Consider the following 19,612-nt stretch of genomic DNA (forward strand, 5'->3'; position numbering starts at 1 on the left):
ATATACCTCCTGGTTTAGGGACATTTGCTGGAGCGCCACTGTCTGCAATGCAAGTATCAAAATAGTAATAAGGTCTTCCCATAATTGTACAATATCAAGTTAAATGGCACAATGAGGAAATATAACAAATATATAAAGTGATGAAATATGAACTTATTCTTCTTTTCTTATAAATTAAATTCAGTAGAACTGAAAAATACATCATGTTAGTAAGAATCTATCTCGCATTTTCTAAAAAAAAAAAAAGTTTATTTACGTCATTATAAAGTGGTATTGCTTTTTGTAGTTAAGTCCGTGCTTGCAAAGCACATGTTTTACCAAGAGAGAAAAAAAAAACCCCACTAAATACTGGTTTTGTATATTGATTTCTCTATTTAAATTAAAATAAAAAAAATGAAAACATTTGGAAAACATATATATTACTCGGTAACAACAAGTTTGATAATCATTTATATAGAATTGCTTCGGTTTGTTAACGTCATCGATAAGTTTTAACTTTGCAGTTTTCTGTCATAAATGGGAAAATTATATATAGATAAAAAAAAATCTTCAAATCAATGAATCGATAGATACAGATCGCTCATGTTATAGTAAACTGTAAACACTCATCACTGATGTAAAAAACTAAATATCTTTCATTAACAATACAATAAAACATGATATGTATATAAAAAAAGGAAAAAAAAAGAAAATGTTCAAAAGTGCTTGCGCAAAAACATCTTCATATGTGATACATGTTGAACAATCATATAAAAAATATTGGGAAGAGATATACATTCCATCTATGTCAAACACAGTGACTCGTCCGCATCAAAACTGTTATTTTGCTCTTAGAACCAAAAGTGACCAAGACCTCAAATTGAATAAATATATATGTAAACCACAACATATTTTTCTTATTCAAATGGAGACGATAAGTGTATTGTTACGTTGAATCCCTTGAGGGCATAGCTAACCATAGTACACATAATTCTTCCGTAAATCATTTAAAAACGACACTTGTTTTAAAAAAGTTTACCAACTACATAAAATGGGATTCTTAAAATTATAACTATATAAAGTCATTATGATATAAAAATCTATTTTATTACATGTTTGTTAAATTTGAAATTGATATGTGCCAAAATGCATGTATAATAATAATAAAAAAAGAAACGTTAAAAAATCTATGGTGATGAAACCGATTTATAAATAAAAATTGTTTCAGATGCAGAGTAACTTCATGCATATCAAAATAATGGCACATACCTTCATTGCCTTGTGTCAAAACAACGAGCTCTGATTGTAAACGGGATATAAATATTACTGATGGATTCTAGCTAGTTGTAACATAAACTTTAAAGTTTCTCTACAATAGTTTTTTTCGAAATTAATGTTCAGTTCTATTTGCGTAAGCCTCTGATTATGTTGGAGCCTCTTTAATTTTAATCATTACTTATTCTATGAACTATGATATACATAACAACACAAAGAGACAACTAAACATCACATTTGCTTTTCTTTGCTAAATTGAAATGTTACCTTTGCCATTAAAACGTGAATAAATGGTACATTGAAAAAAGACAACAATGAAAATTAAAATTAAAACATCAGAAAATATTGACATATATTGTGCTTTGATTTTATTGGTGCAGTTTACGCCTGTCTTTTGTGATTTCGATGCAATTGTGCGCAAAAGTGAAAAATGCATTGCGTCTGTTTTGCATGAATTTGATTTTTTTTAATACAATTTTACTCGAAAAAAATGTTCATGCAATACAGATGTTGCTGATGATGCGATCATCACAAGGATACCTTGAGGGTTAGGGTATACTGTTTCCTGCGCGCTGCAATCTACAATAAAGCACACACAAATTATACAAAGTATATAAGTATACATATTGGATTATATTCAATAAATAATATTATTAAAGAATATACGTATTGTAAAAATACGAATTAATGCACGAATACACATATGATGACATTCTAAAAAAATCCTTGCTAAAATAGTCTCAAAATGTCAATATTGAGTACGATACCTTTGTATGACCCTGTCGTAGGCAGAGGGATCATAAATTGTTATCCTTGACATTCCTGACGTCATTCCATCCGTCTGTGCAAAGTTTGAGAGAGGGCATTTGTGTTCTTAGATACATGCTTGTTTTATTTATTATCATTTCGTACTTTTTTGATAAAGGATAAAGAGGAAAACATGATAAAGAGGAGAAAAATGATAAAGAGGAAAAAATGATAAAGAGGAGAATAGCTAAGACATATACATTCAATTTAATGAAGAATAAAGCTTTTTTCTGCAATTGTGTCCAATTTATGATAACGTTTAAAAGTTGTTTACCATTCGTTTGATATGTTTGGGCTTTCGGTTTATGTCATTTGATAAAGCCCCAGTCACACTGTCACGTTTCAAGAGCTACGTTTTACTACAGTTTGAAAGCGTAGCGAAACGGGAATATACGTAACGAAGCGTATCGAAACGTAGTGTTCCTTTGTTCAAAACGGGACCTGCCCCGTATGTTTTTAAATTCAACAACAAACGTAGCGAAAATTGAAACGAAGTAAAAACCTGGTAAATACGTACCAAAGCTAAGTGGAACGTAATAAAACGTGCTAACTACGTATCGAAACGTATCAATGCGAGGTGGAAACGTGGGTCTACACGTATTAATACGTAGCAAAACGTGGTAAGCACAAATCTAGTAAAACCTAGCTTTCAAAATAACGGGACATTTTTATTCAAAACGTAGTTGAAACATAGCATTTTAAACAGTAATTAAACATGACGGTTTGACTGGGGATCAAGGGTCTTCCCGTTTTGAGTATTCTTTGGAGTTCGGTATTTTTGTTAATTTCATTTAAACAAAAATGTTCAGTTGTATCACAGTAACCGGTAATAATATTGGATCAGCTATATCTGTTGCATTTTACTTAATATTTTTTTTGTTTGTTCACCTGAAATAACACACTATTTTTACTGAATATATTGCAATCATTGGTCCCTTAAACTTGTCACTTTTCCCCTGTTTCTTATATATTTTCTTTGTTAATTATGTAAAATCTACAAGTGTTTATGAATTAAATAATATAAATTGTAATTAAAAAATTAAGAATGTATAAACTATTTTTAAGATAATTTTCATAAACATGTTCAGAGTTTCTTTGAATAATGTCTCAACAACAGTCATGGAACTTGGTATATGACATCTTTTAAATTACTTTATTAAATGATTCATATACATAATTTATATTGCAGAAGTTCGCAGGTCCTAGGAGTCTCAATCGACATTAGATGTTCAAAAGAGTTGACATATCTATTAAATATGAAGGATGTGTTTCTTTGGCTGATGAAAAATATTTTGTAAATGGAATACATAATCTTCATCAGAGAAACGATTCTAAGTTCACAGGTTATTCAATTTACAAATTCCTTTGACTCTATACAGTCGTCAAATATAGTTATTTTTTTTTACCAAGTTTCATGCGATGACAAGTAAACCGAAAGATTAAGTGAACAATTAAGAGATCCCATGATTTGATGCCTCCTCGTTTAATGTCATTTGTCATTTGAAGTCATTCTCATATCCAAAGTGGTTAAGATTCTATCTATTTCATTGATTAAATCGTTCACAAGTGGACTTGCGTGAATTTCATTTTCGCATTGTTTTAAAACTACGTTCTTCTTTCCTCCTAGCTTATCTAATACGAGGGTAGGTTTGCATGCTTATTGTGTCATTTACATTCAACAGGTGCCGAAGAGATTTCTATCTATGCTGATTTGAAAAATAAATATTGCACAGTTTGATGGCATGCGTTAAGAAAATAGGCACTGTTTCAATTAATATTCTTGATAATAACAGTATGATATATTTTCTGTAAATAATTGCGACTGCACAAAAGTACGTCTTCATAATATACTTATGTAAATTAAACTAAAGGTACTGTACCTGAAAAGTAAAATGCTGTAAAAACATAGAGGAATAACTCTTATTATGAATAAAGGATACGTAATATGAATGACAATGAGACCACAATCCAATAGAGTCAAAATAACGTTACATAAAGCAATTATATGTCACCGTTTGACCTTCAACAATGAGCAAAACCCATGCCGTAAAGCCAGTTACAAATGGCGTCAACATGATGAATTTTTGAACAATTCCAACGAAAAAGATAACGAGCAGATTAATGACATAAATGATAAACAAAAAACAGAAACAACAGACAACAACTAACGACAACCACTGAATAACAGGTTCGAGGTTATTAATAAGCTCATACAGGTTGTGGCGAGGTTATTGACAAGCTCATACAGGTTGTGGCGTGGTTTTTGACAAACACATACAGGTTGTGGCGAGGTTATTGACAAGCTCATACAGGTTGTGGCGGTTATTGACAAGCTCATACAGGTTGTGGCGAGGTTAAACATGGCGCCCGTTCAACACTTTCGTATCTTGGGCCAATGATCTAACATACCAACTTAAGAATAAACTGTAAAAAATCAGATGTGACTTTCTCTATCAAATACAAATTTCAAGCACAAGCATAGTTAAATTCGACATAAAGTTAGTAACTCATTAGAAATAACAATCATTACAAGCATCATGGTTTTAGTTACGTGGAAAACAAACCTACAGACCAGTCGTGTTGATTGTCAAGACATTTTTGTCAAAGAAAAATGAAGCTTGATTAAAATTAGTTTAAATGTATAGTTTCATTAATCAGCTATAATCTTTTTGCTGCTACCAAAGGAAATTCAATGACTAAAATGGATTAAAATTGATAGAAACAAAATAACACTGGCAGCCTTACAATATTCCATAGTTTGATCAAATATACTGTACGGAAAATTCAAATATTTTAAGATCAAAACTGATTTTCAAAATTAATGTGGGTGTGGAAACATTCTTTTGGCTATGCTTCAAATCCTTTGAAACGATTGGCAATACAGTTCGAACAAATCAATGATTTTGTTGCTATTTTTGCGTAACCACGTTTCTAGTCATCATAGAATTATTGATATTTAGCAAATTACAAAAGAGCACAAGCCCCATTGATAATTATTTGTATGTTTGATTAATACAATGAATGTGGACTAATTATATTTTGTTATTATCAGATTCCAAACAGGTGTTTGTGTACATTTGAAATATAACAATATAATATTGGTTTTAATTACTTAATTCAATCAGAAATCTATTACTCTTTCTGTAAATGGACCTCAAGAAATTCTTTTATCATTTTTCCGTTCAAGCAGTTTTTAAGTGTTCAAGATAACTTAAGTCTGTGTTAAGATATACCAATTAAAATATTCTTTCAAATATATATCCAAAATAACTATAAAATACATTTTTTTTATCGTAGATTTAATGCGTCCGAAACGTGTTTTTTTAAACACCGTCACGAAGAACCGTAGATTCTTAATGATTTCAAAATTTAACAAAGGACAATTTAAGAAATGTATGATATATAAAGAAATCAATTTAATGGTGAAGAACTGACTATTGTGTTTTTACAGTTCCATTTAAAATAAAAAAAAACATTTCAATTATATACAAAAGGAACAATTTGAGTTTATATTTTCATGTACATATACGTACAATGTAGGCTAAGTGTAGGGAAAGTTTTAGAAAAGTGTTCATATACATCATGTTGGTTCCGGAACCGAAGTCCAAGGTGCTACATACCAAATTAATTTTGGTTTTTTAGGCTTCACATTACCCAAAACAATACAAGGACAATAAGAGGTTTAGTTCTGCAGCAAATAAAGTCAAATATACTTATAATCTTTCAGAGCGATGAAAGCCTTCAGTTCATATAGCGCAAAGTACAAAGTTTTTTCAGCACTCAGAGGTTCGCGATAGCGTCAAGAATGGTAAAAATGTGCCCCGTTTTGTCAAATTGTTATAATTTAGAATTTTGCAATGGAGCTTCCATTATATTACTCTAAATTTTAACATTTCATTATATATATAGTAACAAGTTTATCTGATCTAACTATTAAAGAAAATTCTTTGAAAATATGGACTCAACATTACATATCCTGTACAATTATGTTAGTAGACGGTCAAAGGTACAACATTGCTCGTCGAATTGACAATCCCTATTATCAGTTACCAAACGATTTTCAACAACGGCTGACCTCTCACATCGTATCACAAGTTCTTATTTCTGCCGTAATCTGGACGATATGAAAATAAGTTCGATGGTAAACAAATTATATATTCACCAACTTTTAAAAGACTCTTTTATATACGAAAACATCAAGAGATGTTGACGACAATTTTGGTAAAAATCATTAATGAAGGGCAATAAGTCTATAAAGAGATAAATGAACTCATCATAGAAACCAGGTTTAATTTTGTATTAACGCCAGACGCACGTTTCGTCTACGAAAGACTCATCAGTGACGATAGAATCCTATAAAGTAAAAAAAAAAAAAAAAAAAAAAAAGTCAAATAAAGTACGAAGAGCATTGAGGACAAACATTCCTAAAAGTTTTGCCAAATACAGCTAAGGCATTATCTTTTACTCGGGTAGGAAAACCTTAGTAAATTCTAAAGTTTTGTGAACAGTTAATTTATAAATATGACCATAGGACGTTCTACTTAGGTCACGGCTGGAAGAATATACACATTTTTATCGAGAATTTAAAGACAAAATTCAGGCTTGTTAGAACCACCATTGGTATTTCTTAATGATTATTCTATGTTAAAAACAATTTAAATGAACAAATGCAGACATTCTTTTATAACGTATCAAAACTAAGATAGCAAAAGTCATAAATCATTTTTGAATATAAAAATTCCGATGTTCAAGCTGGTATGATTTAGGAGTTGTTATTGATTGACAGGGTTTAATTAGTTACTTGACACTGTTGTCGTTTTCATGTAAATGATATAGCTGCATATAGTTGATTAACCATAGGTTGTATCATGATAACGATGAAACAATCCAGACGGAGATGACCCGAATGTCAATAATATTATTAGAACCATATTGAAACAAATATTGGAAATGTCCGGAAAAGTCAATCATTTCATATTTTGTGCATGAATAAGTGTCGCGAAATGAACCATAATTCGTAGAATATATTTTGATTTGACATATTAAAGAGAAGAAAACAGCTACAGTGGTCAACATATTACAAAATTCTTAGCAATTGTTCATACTCTGAAAAAAAAAATATATATATATCTCATTTTCCTGTCATCACTTGTTTTCCTACTATCACTTGTTTCCAGTAACTCCGGCTTCGGTACTGGATTTACAGTTTGAAGATTTTTTTAAAAAATCATACCAGTTTAAATTACAGGGCTCCATTGATTTGGGATGGATGTACAAGTACGTAGCCACGTTCGATTATTTTACCTTATTAAATACTTATTTTTTTAACCATCATTAAACTGCTATTCGGTTGGGAGGCTTAAATATGAAGTTTCTGTTGCAATTGCACTACCGTTGTCAAATTTGAAATATTATACTCGGATCGGTTAGGGCATTTCTGTTTTTTTTTTATTTGGAGACTGCTATCCATGCAGTTGTTGAACATCTCAACTGTCACCTCCTTTTGAAAATTTAGAGTTGTGCCAGTTCACATCGCAAATAACTATTTTTATTTTGGCATATTTTTGTAGTCTTTGCGCCGTGTTTGGAAATTTTAAAATTTTACCAGGGTCTATGATGTTCGCTTAAATTGTATAAATTTCAAGATTTTGATAGAGTCTTAATTTGAATATATTGACATGATTCTTTTGATATCGTGCTATTACCGAAGAAGGATTTCTGTTATCCGAAATTTCTAATATTTGTTCATTTTATAGTTATTTTATGGTGATGTTGTACCCTTTTTGACTTGTAACAATGTTAAATATTATATTTTGTAGTGTACTGTATCATATTACATGATCCATTGCCCTGTAAGATTAATCGTTGACTATTTATTCAGTCATTTCATATATTAATTACACCTTATGTAAGAATCAGGCCTGGGTTTTGATTGGTTGATAGCCAGTGTATTTTTCACCAATTTAATGTTATCAAATGAATATCGTTCACTTTTTAACGCCGCCGGGGTATATGCAAAAAGGATATGCCTTTTTTAACCTTTCTGCCGTTGTATTTGCCAAACAAAATACTCTATTCGACTGGACGCTTGTCATCAGTGCGTTTTTGAACGTTAACATTAGGTGTAATTAAACAGATATAGCATGTTCTTGAGGGGTATTTGCGAAAAATACCAGTCTTGAAAATGAATTTCCCTAACTTACGGCTCGTGAAATTTAACATTCTCTCGACTGGTATTTTTCGCAAATACCCCTCCTTAACATGATATATTTGTTCAGTATATATATATACGTCTGAACCAGTGACAACTCTACAACAGATACATCCATCGGATCACCAGTAGTGATGGTGGTACATGGCTGTGTACATTCTGTATATACAATTCGTCTAAACATCAACCCAGCAAAATACATATACGAAGGGGTTAACTTATATAAGTCTGATAAATTGATCTTTCTTGAAACTGTCAACAAATCAGTTGTAGAATACGATAGATGATGCATTTTACAAAGGAATGGGACGAAAAATAAATTAAAGAAGGAGGATAACAGGAAATTTCAACAATGCCATAAACAATGCATATTCACAAATAATTTGTTTGGTTCTTTACATTTCCGACCACAACTTTGGGCTAAATAAGGCCAAAGAAATACACTGAAGAAAGAAGGACAGTGGATAAGACAGTTATTAATTGGAAGAACAAATATAAGTAAGGGGACATCCTTTTGGTTGTACACGATTAAAATGTATTAAAATGTTGTATTTTGTGTATTACAAGGCCAAGTTATTCAATCTCAAAAACATTTCCCCCTCTTTCAATGTAACTAACAATTAGATAAAATTGAAAGGAAAAAGAAATATCCACTTCAATAACATTATTGAAAGTGCAATTATAATTTCATTTATTTATATCATGGCCTTATAAGGATGCATCAACTGTCAGTTTCATTACCAGACTGACAATTTTTATCACATTTGTTCTTCTTTTTGGTATCTTATCTTCAGCTTGACTTAAGTGTTCGACGTTTGATGTTTCCCAGCAGAGACATATACAAGCGAAAAAAGACGATGAATGTTATTAAGTGAAAACTCCAACAAATATTGTACGTGTGTAGAATTTCTATCCTAGAACATTTGAAACAAAAAAGCATATTTACTGTGAGATTTTTATCATCAACAAATCACTTAAACTCAAACAGTCAAAATCCCACCGAGGTAAATATTATACATTTATTTCCCGTACCTGAGACAGATATTATTAGTTACATAGTGTGCTAGTGACCTAATACGGTATATATGGGGTGAGAGCGAAGCTCGAATCCCCATATGGAATTTACTGACCCCATATATACCGTATTACGTCACTAGCACACTATGTAACGAATTTATCTTACCGACTATCTTAACGTGTGAAATTAAGACTAGTGATTCTCAAATGAGCAAGTCTTCAATACTGTTAGTATTAAGAAAATACTTCCATTGATCCTACAAAAAAAGATGCCAACAGTAACGACTTGTAAGGTTTAAATGTGTTTTATGAATTTATTTCAATTTTAATCATCAATTTCGTCGTCTGTTGGAACTTTTAAGATTTTTTCTCAGTACCGTTTTGTTTTTAAAAAGGGACATAACACCATTACTAACCGTGTATGAAATAAGCCCCGCCCCCTTCTTACCTAATATGGAATATAAAGGGACGTAACTCCACTACTAACCGTGTATGAGATAAGCCCGCCTCCCTACTAACCTAATATCAAATATACACGGTTTGCACGCGGACGCTTTTAACCAATCATATTCCTGGAAATGTATAGGAGGTAAGACAAGAAGATTTGTTTACCAAAGAAAATTCATATTTCCCCGAGTGCCACTCCACGCAACGTAACGTCGCACAAGTAAGTCTCGATGTTCAGAGGGGAATATGATACTCCGAAGGGAATAAGAAGTTTTTGTTCGATGTCACATGGAATGGTCTCATTCAATCATAATCTGATTAAAATATTAAATTTAACATAGAGTGGAATAATAATAAATATTCCACCGGGAACATCATTATCAAATGCGATAACTATCAACATATATAGTCCATTGGCGTGAATTTGAGCCATTATATACCAAAAACTTAGAGCAAAGCATATACTGAATAGTCAGGTAAAATACGGCCCTCTACATGAATAATGTGAAACAATTCTATCGAAAAAGAAACCAATCGGCTTGATTTATGACAAAACAAAACAAAACAAAATATAACAGACAACAACCAGAAACAACCATTGAATAACATGATAACATACAGATAAAGAATGTGGCGGTTATTCAGCGCTTATTCATGTGTTGAGAATTAATATCATTTTGCTATTTCTGACACTTCAAAGAAAAGTTCACGAAGTAGAGAAGAAAAGCTAGAAAAGGGATCTTATCTCTAAATTCATTTTCTAGATCGTAATAAATTTGTTTTATAAATGGTTTAACATCATCTCATGACACCAAGTTACTGACAAAGCAGTTATTATTATATTCCATTTGGAGTCTAAGACATTAACCAAATAGGCAAATTAGAGAAGAAACAAATTTAGAATGGCGGATGATTGACGTGTATCAATTATATGGCAGTCGGAAGCACTAAATATGAAGTGAATGACGAAATGACTAATCCGGATGCAATATCATGCTGCAATGATCTTTTTATGAAGACTATGATTTGTTTTCTTATTTTGGTATTAAATATCTAAGACAGAGGCATCTGTTTGATTTATTATTCTGATATCTGATGAAGATAAGAAAAAAAAATGAAGGCGTAGAAAATCAACAACCAGTTATTTGAGATACGAGATATCGTCCGGGTATTTTCCATGTTGCTTAAAATAGGTATGATTGCCATTGATACAACTATACACTAAAGACTGACAATGGTGTAATACAACCCTTTCAAGAGAGTCATTTTGAATGCCCGCGTTTATGTTGAGAATAAAATTGTGGACTAGTTTGACTTCGAATTGTTCTCTATTTCTGGGAAGTAATACAAGTTCGCTGCAATTAAGAGCAATGATTAAAATCAGGACTTTCCCCCATTAATGTTCATGCAATATATGGTTTGAATAAATTCCTTAATTATTTAGGTTTTTTAATTATTTAAAAAGGCGAAGATTGGAAAAATGTCAAATAGATTGTATATGATGCATGCTGCTTATTTAAATAAGATATACAGATCTTTCGAGAAAAGTTGTCATATCAGTTTCGATATAATTTTAAAATATAGAGATATATCCTCTATATAGATATTGAGATACCAGTACAAGGTATTGTTATCTGTACGTTTACCCTTTTAAGATGACATCGCGCTCGACAGATTTATAGATTCAATTTGTAATATATATAATATATAAAAATAAAGATTAATAATAGTATGTTCTTGTTTTTTATGAATCAAGCATTTGGAACAGTAATGATAATTTGCGAAAAAAAAACCATTTTGTAGAATTGCATGCAATTTTATCGAAGATCAAATTAAAAAAAAAACTTGCAAAATTATTGAAGCGAATATTGCATGCATGTATCAACAACCTTGTCACACAGGTGGTGGTCTATCATTTCAAATTTATCACCTTACATGAAAAAAAAACCTGGCAACGTCTGTACTTATTACAGGATATGTCAAAGATGTTGTAAAAGTTAAAAGATATGTCTTATAGATGTTTAATCATACGAATAAAAACTATGCATATAATTATTTTCAGTTTTTTGTCGCGTCAATTTCTTTCATATAACTGGTTCCATATTTTCTTTACACATTGCAGGATGTGATACAAACTAACATCATGGAAGCATGTGTCAGAATTTGAATATGCTAAACATGTTACCATGAACTTACTTTGCAGGTTAAAATAATAAATCTTTATATTCAGATGAATTGTGTACTGCAGTAAATATTACAATCAAACGGCTACATGATTTACATATTATAAATATAATTCTATAAATAAAAGGGATAATTATATGATGATTAAAAAAAATCATTTAAAATTGATGCTTACGTTATTTTATTTACCTCTTATAGTAAGTACAAAGTGCAGTTAATATATCTTATTTAATTCAGTTTATTAATGATTTATTGTTTATTGTTTATTTTCGTTATTGCTACGTCTTGTCTTTGTCTTGTTCTTGGTACATACTTTTAAAATGCATTTACATATCAATTTGATCGAAAGGGGTTAGTACAGCTTCTATATCAACACACTTGATGCAAGATTTGAGTTGTTGATATTTGTTTAGATACGAAACTCTATGCAAGTCGAACAATCGGGTACACGAATTATTTAGTCTAGGGAACATTATACGATAGCAACTGGACAAACAATTCAGGCTTGAACACCTTAACATCATTTATTCTTTTTGTAGCGAAAGTCGGGTATTCGGCATCTAGAGAAGTACAAAACAGTCGTTCTCAATCGAAGTTGTCTGGCTTAATATATGATTTTAAGATGCAAGAGGTTTCCTGGTTATGCTTAATTTTACTTAAATACCATCAATACGTATCCCGTCTTCATCAATTTACAATAATGTACAATATTCATACAAGGGCAAGCTACAATATTTCAATATAAAAGTTTGAATTACAGAATTGTAGTTTTATATGTCAAAGATTTCGTAATTACACTAGCTGTGACTTTGTTGTAGTTAACTACATCCGCTATCGACCGTTATCCTCTGCTTAATTATAAAATTGCTCATACGAAGTTTCAATTGCAAGGCAGATATACGCTACATAGCAATTTACTCGTACATTAGTTTCATTATTATTTGAATAGGAAAATTGAAATAGATTACTCCCATTGTATCACAGCATGTGAAATTTACAACTATTTCTGTACAATACGTATACCATGGGGCATTTGTTTGTATAAAAGTGTCGTCCTTTCTGATTTTCGTTATTTGGATTAACTAAATCGAGGAGTTTTGATATAAAACACAGCATATTGAATGAAGAAAGCTTATTATGATAATACTCAACAGATGAACGTGTTTTATTTAATACAAGTCTTTATAACAAGAAACACTACGTAAATATGATATAATGTTCAAAGAATGATATAAAGCCAAACTACCAATCTCTTGTTTCAAAACTTATGCCCCGTATGTATTCAAATTCTGAAAGAGGTAAAGGCCTTATTGAACCCGACTACAAATTCCTATGTTTTTCAAGTTTACGACAATGTTTAGTTTACTAAAAGACCTGCATTAAAGAAAAAGAAATTTATCTTTATCTTTACCAAACTTTTATTGACGTTTAGATCTTGCGTATCCATAAAATAGAGATTTTCCTGAATAGTTGATAAAACTGTCTTTTAAGCAAATAATGGCATAGGAAACAAAGAGTGCAGACTTTGACAAACTTAATTTTCTAGCATGTAAAAAGTTGTAACAAGACTCAGGTTAAAAAAAAGTTTATTCTATGTTTCTAAAAATCAATGGAAACTCATGTTTTTGTGAGATTAATAAAAAATTCTGTTTTATATTTATGACGTCGTGAAATGAAAACTAAAACATATTTGAGCCTTAATAATATATACACCTCGCCAAAGGTTAAGCAACTTACACCTGATAATTTTCAAGAATCATTCTATACTGAGTTCATAACTATACCAAATATCGATACAATGAACTGAATTTGTGTTTTTATAGGATAACACATAGCATGTTTATTGAAAAGTGAAAGTTTTGGACTGTTTTCATGATTGCACTTTTGACTGTTTCGTTTTGGGCAAATGGTTGTAAAATAGCAAAATAAGAAACTTTTACTGGAGTTTTTGAAACATTTGCTCTGCACAAGACACATTTTTTTCAAGATTCCAGAGTGACAATTTGTGAACACATTATAGTACAATTTAGGTCAGTATTGAGTGTATGCTTCACGCTTCTGGAAAAGTTTTCTTCTGCACGTTGTCTCCTGCTTTGAATCTAGGCGTCTTAATTTTCTAACAGGAATTCTTTGCCATTCTTTAATCAAGACTACTCGTAATTCCTGTAATTTCGTACTAGCAGGAACCCTGCTGTCGATTTTTCGACCAATATCATCTTAGACATGCTCAATGGAATTCATATCAGGTGACATAGGTGGCCAGAGAATAGTGTCAATTGGCTCCTGACGAAAATAATCGAAAACAATGGGTCCTCTGTGTGGCCTAGTATTATCGTCCATGAATATTGGTCTAGTTGCAAGATTGTGATCGTCAAAATGTGGCACAACGATATCCCGGATGATGTAATCGCGATATTTTAATCCCAGCCAGAACATTAAGGTCCATGTTACAGTCGATAAAAAACGACCCAACCTGTCAGACACCCACCACCAAACGCTGTAGTTCCGAGGTTGTTTTGTTTCTTGTATGCTGTATTCCGAGGACGCCATGCGCGCATGAGCCCATCAATATGATGTAGGAGGAATCTGCTCTCGTCAGACCAATGGACTTGACTCCACTGTCTCAAAGTCCAAATGCGGTGACCACGTGACCACTGATGTCGAACTTAACGATGCCTACGAGTCAGCAATGGTCGTTTGACTGGTATACGGTCACATAATTCGGCACAATTTAGCCTGCAGTTAACAGTTACATTTCATTACACGAAACTTGAAAAAAAAATTGTATGCAGCTTTTGGAAACCTGTTTGTTAGGTACCTAGGAACAAAAGTTATACCTGACGTCTTACCTGTCGAATAACGATAGATTAACGAAATATATGGAAACAAATCAGTATCAAATCTAATTTTAAAACAAAAAATAGAAGCAAAATCATTTAGGTTTTGCTTAAATTTTGGCCGGGTGTCTGTATTAAAATGCAAAACTACAAAACTAGTGTAATGACGAATATATCAACTATTATGGTTTTAATGGCTTTAGAAATTGTTTCAAATGCTTATATCACGAGAAATATAAATGGATGTCATGGCCACACAGATTCCTGCTGGACAAAAAGATTTATCAAATGTTTTAGCCTTAGAATATGAAATATTGCAGTGCTGTCTACACACGGGGATAAATACATTCACACTTATAAAGATCTTATGATTTAAAGCAGCTTTCAAGATCTAAAATACATCATTGCCTTATGTTTATCACTAGGAAGACAGTGTGTCTACAAAGCAATCATTAAAGAAATCCTGTGTGACCAATAGTGTCACAAAAAAGTTCGTATGTAGGTAGAATTCTACTTTGCTTTAACGCCTTTCGTATAATGTGTCACCTTATAAATAATGTATAAAAAATAACGATAAAGAATGATAACCAACTTCTATTTGAAAGTTATCATATGTTTACGCTTTCAATTTATTTTCTTAGCAATGGAATTAAAAAATACAAAGCCTTTGTAAATTTCGACATTAATATCAGTAGGGAATTTCTCAGTACTTTTAGCTCTTCAACTAATTAAATAAAACCGGTAAATAAGCTTTCTGTAAAAAAGGTGTTTTTCAGACGGATCATCCAACAGACATATACATTTTCGCTTGTTATTTGTAACAGAACAGCTTTTAAATTAAGCAATCATCATTTTCGGGAAAACGGTACTATTACATTTTCCCAACATTAGGTTGGCCTTTTGTGTACCCAAGACAGGTGAAGGAAGTAAACTTAGGAGAGCCGTGATTGGATGTAAGGGTACACTATATTTTTTTATTTATCTATGAATAACTGCAGTGTTTATATTTACAATATAAATTTTAAAACCTATTGAAATATTTTCTAGAGAATTATTGGAAAAGGCTTTCAAAATTTTATAAATTTGCTGCAAAATGACGGTGGGCATGGATAACATAAACAAACTCCGTTGAAATTGGTCATGATACTATTTGGCTCCAATTTTTAAAATAGAGTAAGAAAGTACTAACACCACGCATAACTGTTTTATCCAGATTTTTATTATAAAAAGTGGTAAAATTAGAAAATGTTAGTATTGTCGCTTATGGCAGAATAAATAGTACCGTTTTCCCTTTAAGCAAAACGCGTATCTTGTTTTTTGGAAAGAAAACAGTTGTTTTGGAGGAATTATCATACTTATATTGCCATGATGTTACAGGAGAAAGTGTTCAAATATTAACGCTAATTTGAAGATCTGTAACATTTTTAGGCGAAATTAAAGACTTCAATATTTCGTTGTAAAGCAACGCTCAGACACCTATATGTTAAACATGAGGTAAATAATTTAAGACGAATTATATGTTACAGTGAATTTCCAGGAATTATATATAATCACTAAAATTTTCAGGGATTATGTATAATCACTAGAAAAAACGTCAGGGATTATACAGAATAACTAAAATGATACTAAAATATATAACATATTGAAATATAATAAAAGTTAACAGTATTATACCAAACTAATAACCTTAATATTGTAAAACGTTAGGCATAATATATTAATATGAAAGACACACAAATATTGAAATGTTAATCACAAATTAATTAAATGATAAGCACAGTATATTTAAATGATATGCAAAATATATATTGAATAATTCATGTTTTGTTTTTAATACTGACTGTATCAGTGTTAATATCAAGCGCGCCATTTTTGATACCGACTTTATTAGTATTAATAATATCAAGCGAGTCCACAAGGGCGGGTTGGTGAAGTTAGTATGAAAATATTAAATGGCATAATGATTGTTCTTTTTATCGTATTGTTTTAGCAATTGTTTTTAGGTTGAGAATATGAATTAAAATGAAATTGTTATTAAAAGTATTTTTATGCGTACAATCGTTTTGATAAATGTAAATTTCATGCACAATATTTTAAAAATCAACATTTTATTTACAAACTAGATTTGGATGGCATCGACTATTACACATTTGCCCTGCTTTTCTACAGGTATATCTACCATATTAATATTACTAGTCTAGTAAGGACTTCTGATTACTAGTCTAGTAATGGACTTCTGATTACTACTGTAGTAATGGACTTCTGATTACTACTGTAGTAATGGACTTCTGATTACTAGTCTAGCGATGGACTTCTGATTACTTGTCTAGCGATGGACTTCTGATTACTAGTTTAGTAATGGACTTCTGATTATTAATCTAGGAATGGACTTCTCATAATAATTAATATTTTCAGTGAAATTACCTGCAAATAACAAAGGAATGAATCACGATAAAAAAAAATCATGCATCATGAATTTTAACATAATGCTGAAAAAAACACATATCATTCAGATTACAAAATATTTTAGATTAACGTAAAACAAAATTATGCTGCTTCGTTTGAGCACTATATATAACTTTCAATTTGTTTCTCCCGTCGAATTCTTTATGTGCCCATGGCTTGTGTCTATCCCAAAAAAGGATCTTGTAATTCAGTGGTTTTCGTTGGTTGATGTCTGTCATATTTGTTTTCTTTCTATCGGGGCCTTTATCACTGACTGTACAGTATGGGGTTTACTCATTGTTATGGACTATACGCTACACTATATACAGTTGCTTACATGTACGTCATATTGACTCGGTCTCGCCCCTTTTGAAGTTCATTCTATTCCCCAGGGTTTTTGTTTTCCCTTGACATGTGTCATCTTAATCAATTTTACGAGATTTGAATATCGGTAAACTACTGAAGCCTATGTTTGTGTCACATCGGCCCAATGGATCTTTTAGTCATTTATCAAATAACCATCCAGTACTGTCACCCGTTCATCTCTGAATGTTATTTGTGTGAGTGATTATATTGTCACAGAATCCCCCCTTTTTTCGATAACAAGTAATTTAAGCTCAAGTTTATCAAAATAAAAGCATTGTATTTTTTTTCGAAATGTAATTTTCTACAACTCGAATGTTTGTGTACAATCGTTTAGAACAGATATTGATATTGATTTACAGATTCAATGATGCAGTACCGATTTATAGAACTATACTAGAGAACATTGATTTTTAGAAATAATGACATTGACGTATAAATCTGTTTGGATTTATTTTTAATACCTCAGGTCGAAATAAAGACAAATAATAAAGGTTTAACTTGCATCGTATTTTTTTTTTTTGGCGGAAATTTTTTTTAGTGCAATTGCAAAAGACGATACTACGTTTGAAGTTGACTGAACCTGTGGTCTTTAATCAACTATCACAATATGACAAATATGAAGGTCCATAAAAGGGGATAATGTACCAAAAATCGAAGAAAACAGAACACAGCAAGGAAATAGATAAAGAAGAACAGACGAACAGATGAAGAAATGCAAACAGTAAAACCGCCCACCTGAAACTAAAGATTGAGAATGTGGTACAATACCTTCAAAAGCCTTGTGTAAACACACTGTTCCTGTAAATTCCAAAAAATACACACATAGTTCATATTGGATTTCATTGGTTAAGGTTTTTGTTTTTGTTACTTTTCAAAGTTACGCACTGCTTTTGTATACAAACAATATCGTATATTAATTTTTGTTTAAAACACTGACAATTTTTAGGTCAAAATTCTTTCAAAATTGAAATAACTTCTAAAGTATCAAACATTAAAAAAATGAGTTTCTCTTCACCGCTTGTTGTCCCCCATCAGGATCGTAATGTTCACAAGCAACTTTAACAAAAATGTTGTTATCTCGGCGACAATGCTCATTCAAAACTTAAAAATGATAAAAAGACGGCGAACAAATAACCAGGGGGAAGGTTCCGGGGGTTTGAATGGGGACATATAGTTGGAAACCCCCTTTGTCCTGGGCTGGGAACCCTCCTTTTTAAAATGGCTGGATCCGCCCCTGACATGGTCCATGAGGAAACCAAAATAAAGACAAACCATAGCATTAGATTAAAAAAGATGTATAAACAAGCAAAAGTACACAAGACTTATTTTAAAAGATCCCCCAAATTCACATTCTAATATGTATTATTTCAATATAAGTCCCACGGGGGTTATTAACACGCAACAATCATAATTAAGCATTAATTTAATGACTAGGCGGACCAAACCAAAAACTGGGAATCCTATTTGCTTCGAAGATTAAGCCGTTCCATTAGTAGTGTGGCTAAAATTGTGTTGCATATGACGAGTGAAAATCCGCAGATATTGTCTTCTTGAAGAGAGCATAAAGTTTATTTTTAAGTTTCGTTACATCTACTCCAAAATGTATTTATTTAAAGTTGTTTTTTTCAATATCTTTGATGAGTTTTGTTTTTATCTTGTGAAAAAAACCAAAAGTATCAAGTGTGTATTGACTAATATGCGTTTCGATTGATAAATAAATAATAATTTATAAATTATATCGGTCTGGAAAATAACACCAACAATGTTACATGTAAATAAATATTTTTCTTTTAGATAAATGAATTATCATTAAACAATTTATTATATTTGATTACAAAATGGTGGTGGTTTGTTTGGTAAAAATACGGTTTTGATACACGTATACAAATACTATAAATGAAATACATGCATACTAATACCACCGAATCTTTTACTATACACACTGCCAAAACTCTAAAATACCAAAAACTAGACTTCTTCATACACTGATAAAGAATGGTAATGATTTTTGACGGTATCTTATTTACACGACATTATTTAAGCG

General features: G+C 31.3%; 1 protein-coding gene across 6 annotated transcripts in view; it reads right to left on the reverse strand.

The window, feature by feature from the left end:
• LOC143072397 (limbic system-associated membrane protein-like) overlaps window positions 1-19,612 on the reverse strand; it is a 57,940-nt gene that overhangs the window by 29,519 nt on the left and 8,809 nt on the right. For 5 of the 6 annotated variants that reach the window (XM_076247308.1, XM_076247305.1, XM_076247306.1 and 2 more), the window contains exons 2-3: window positions 1,795-1,833; window positions 7-42 (exon numbers count right to left, since the gene is read on the reverse strand). The exons of the other annotated variant lie outside the window; for it this stretch is intronic. In XM_076247308.1, the coding sequence (XP_076103423.1) occupies window positions 7-42; window positions 1,795-1,833 (75 nt within the window). The remainder of the gene's footprint in view (window positions 1-6; window positions 43-1,794; window positions 1,834-19,612) is intronic. 6 annotated transcript variants of the gene reach the window in all.

Source organism: Mytilus galloprovincialis, chromosome 4, assembly GCF_965363235.1.
Source record: "Mytilus galloprovincialis chromosome 4, xbMytGall1.hap1.1, whole genome shotgun sequence".
Taxonomy (NCBI): Eukaryota; Metazoa; Mollusca; class Bivalvia; order Mytilida; family Mytilidae; genus Mytilus; species Mytilus galloprovincialis.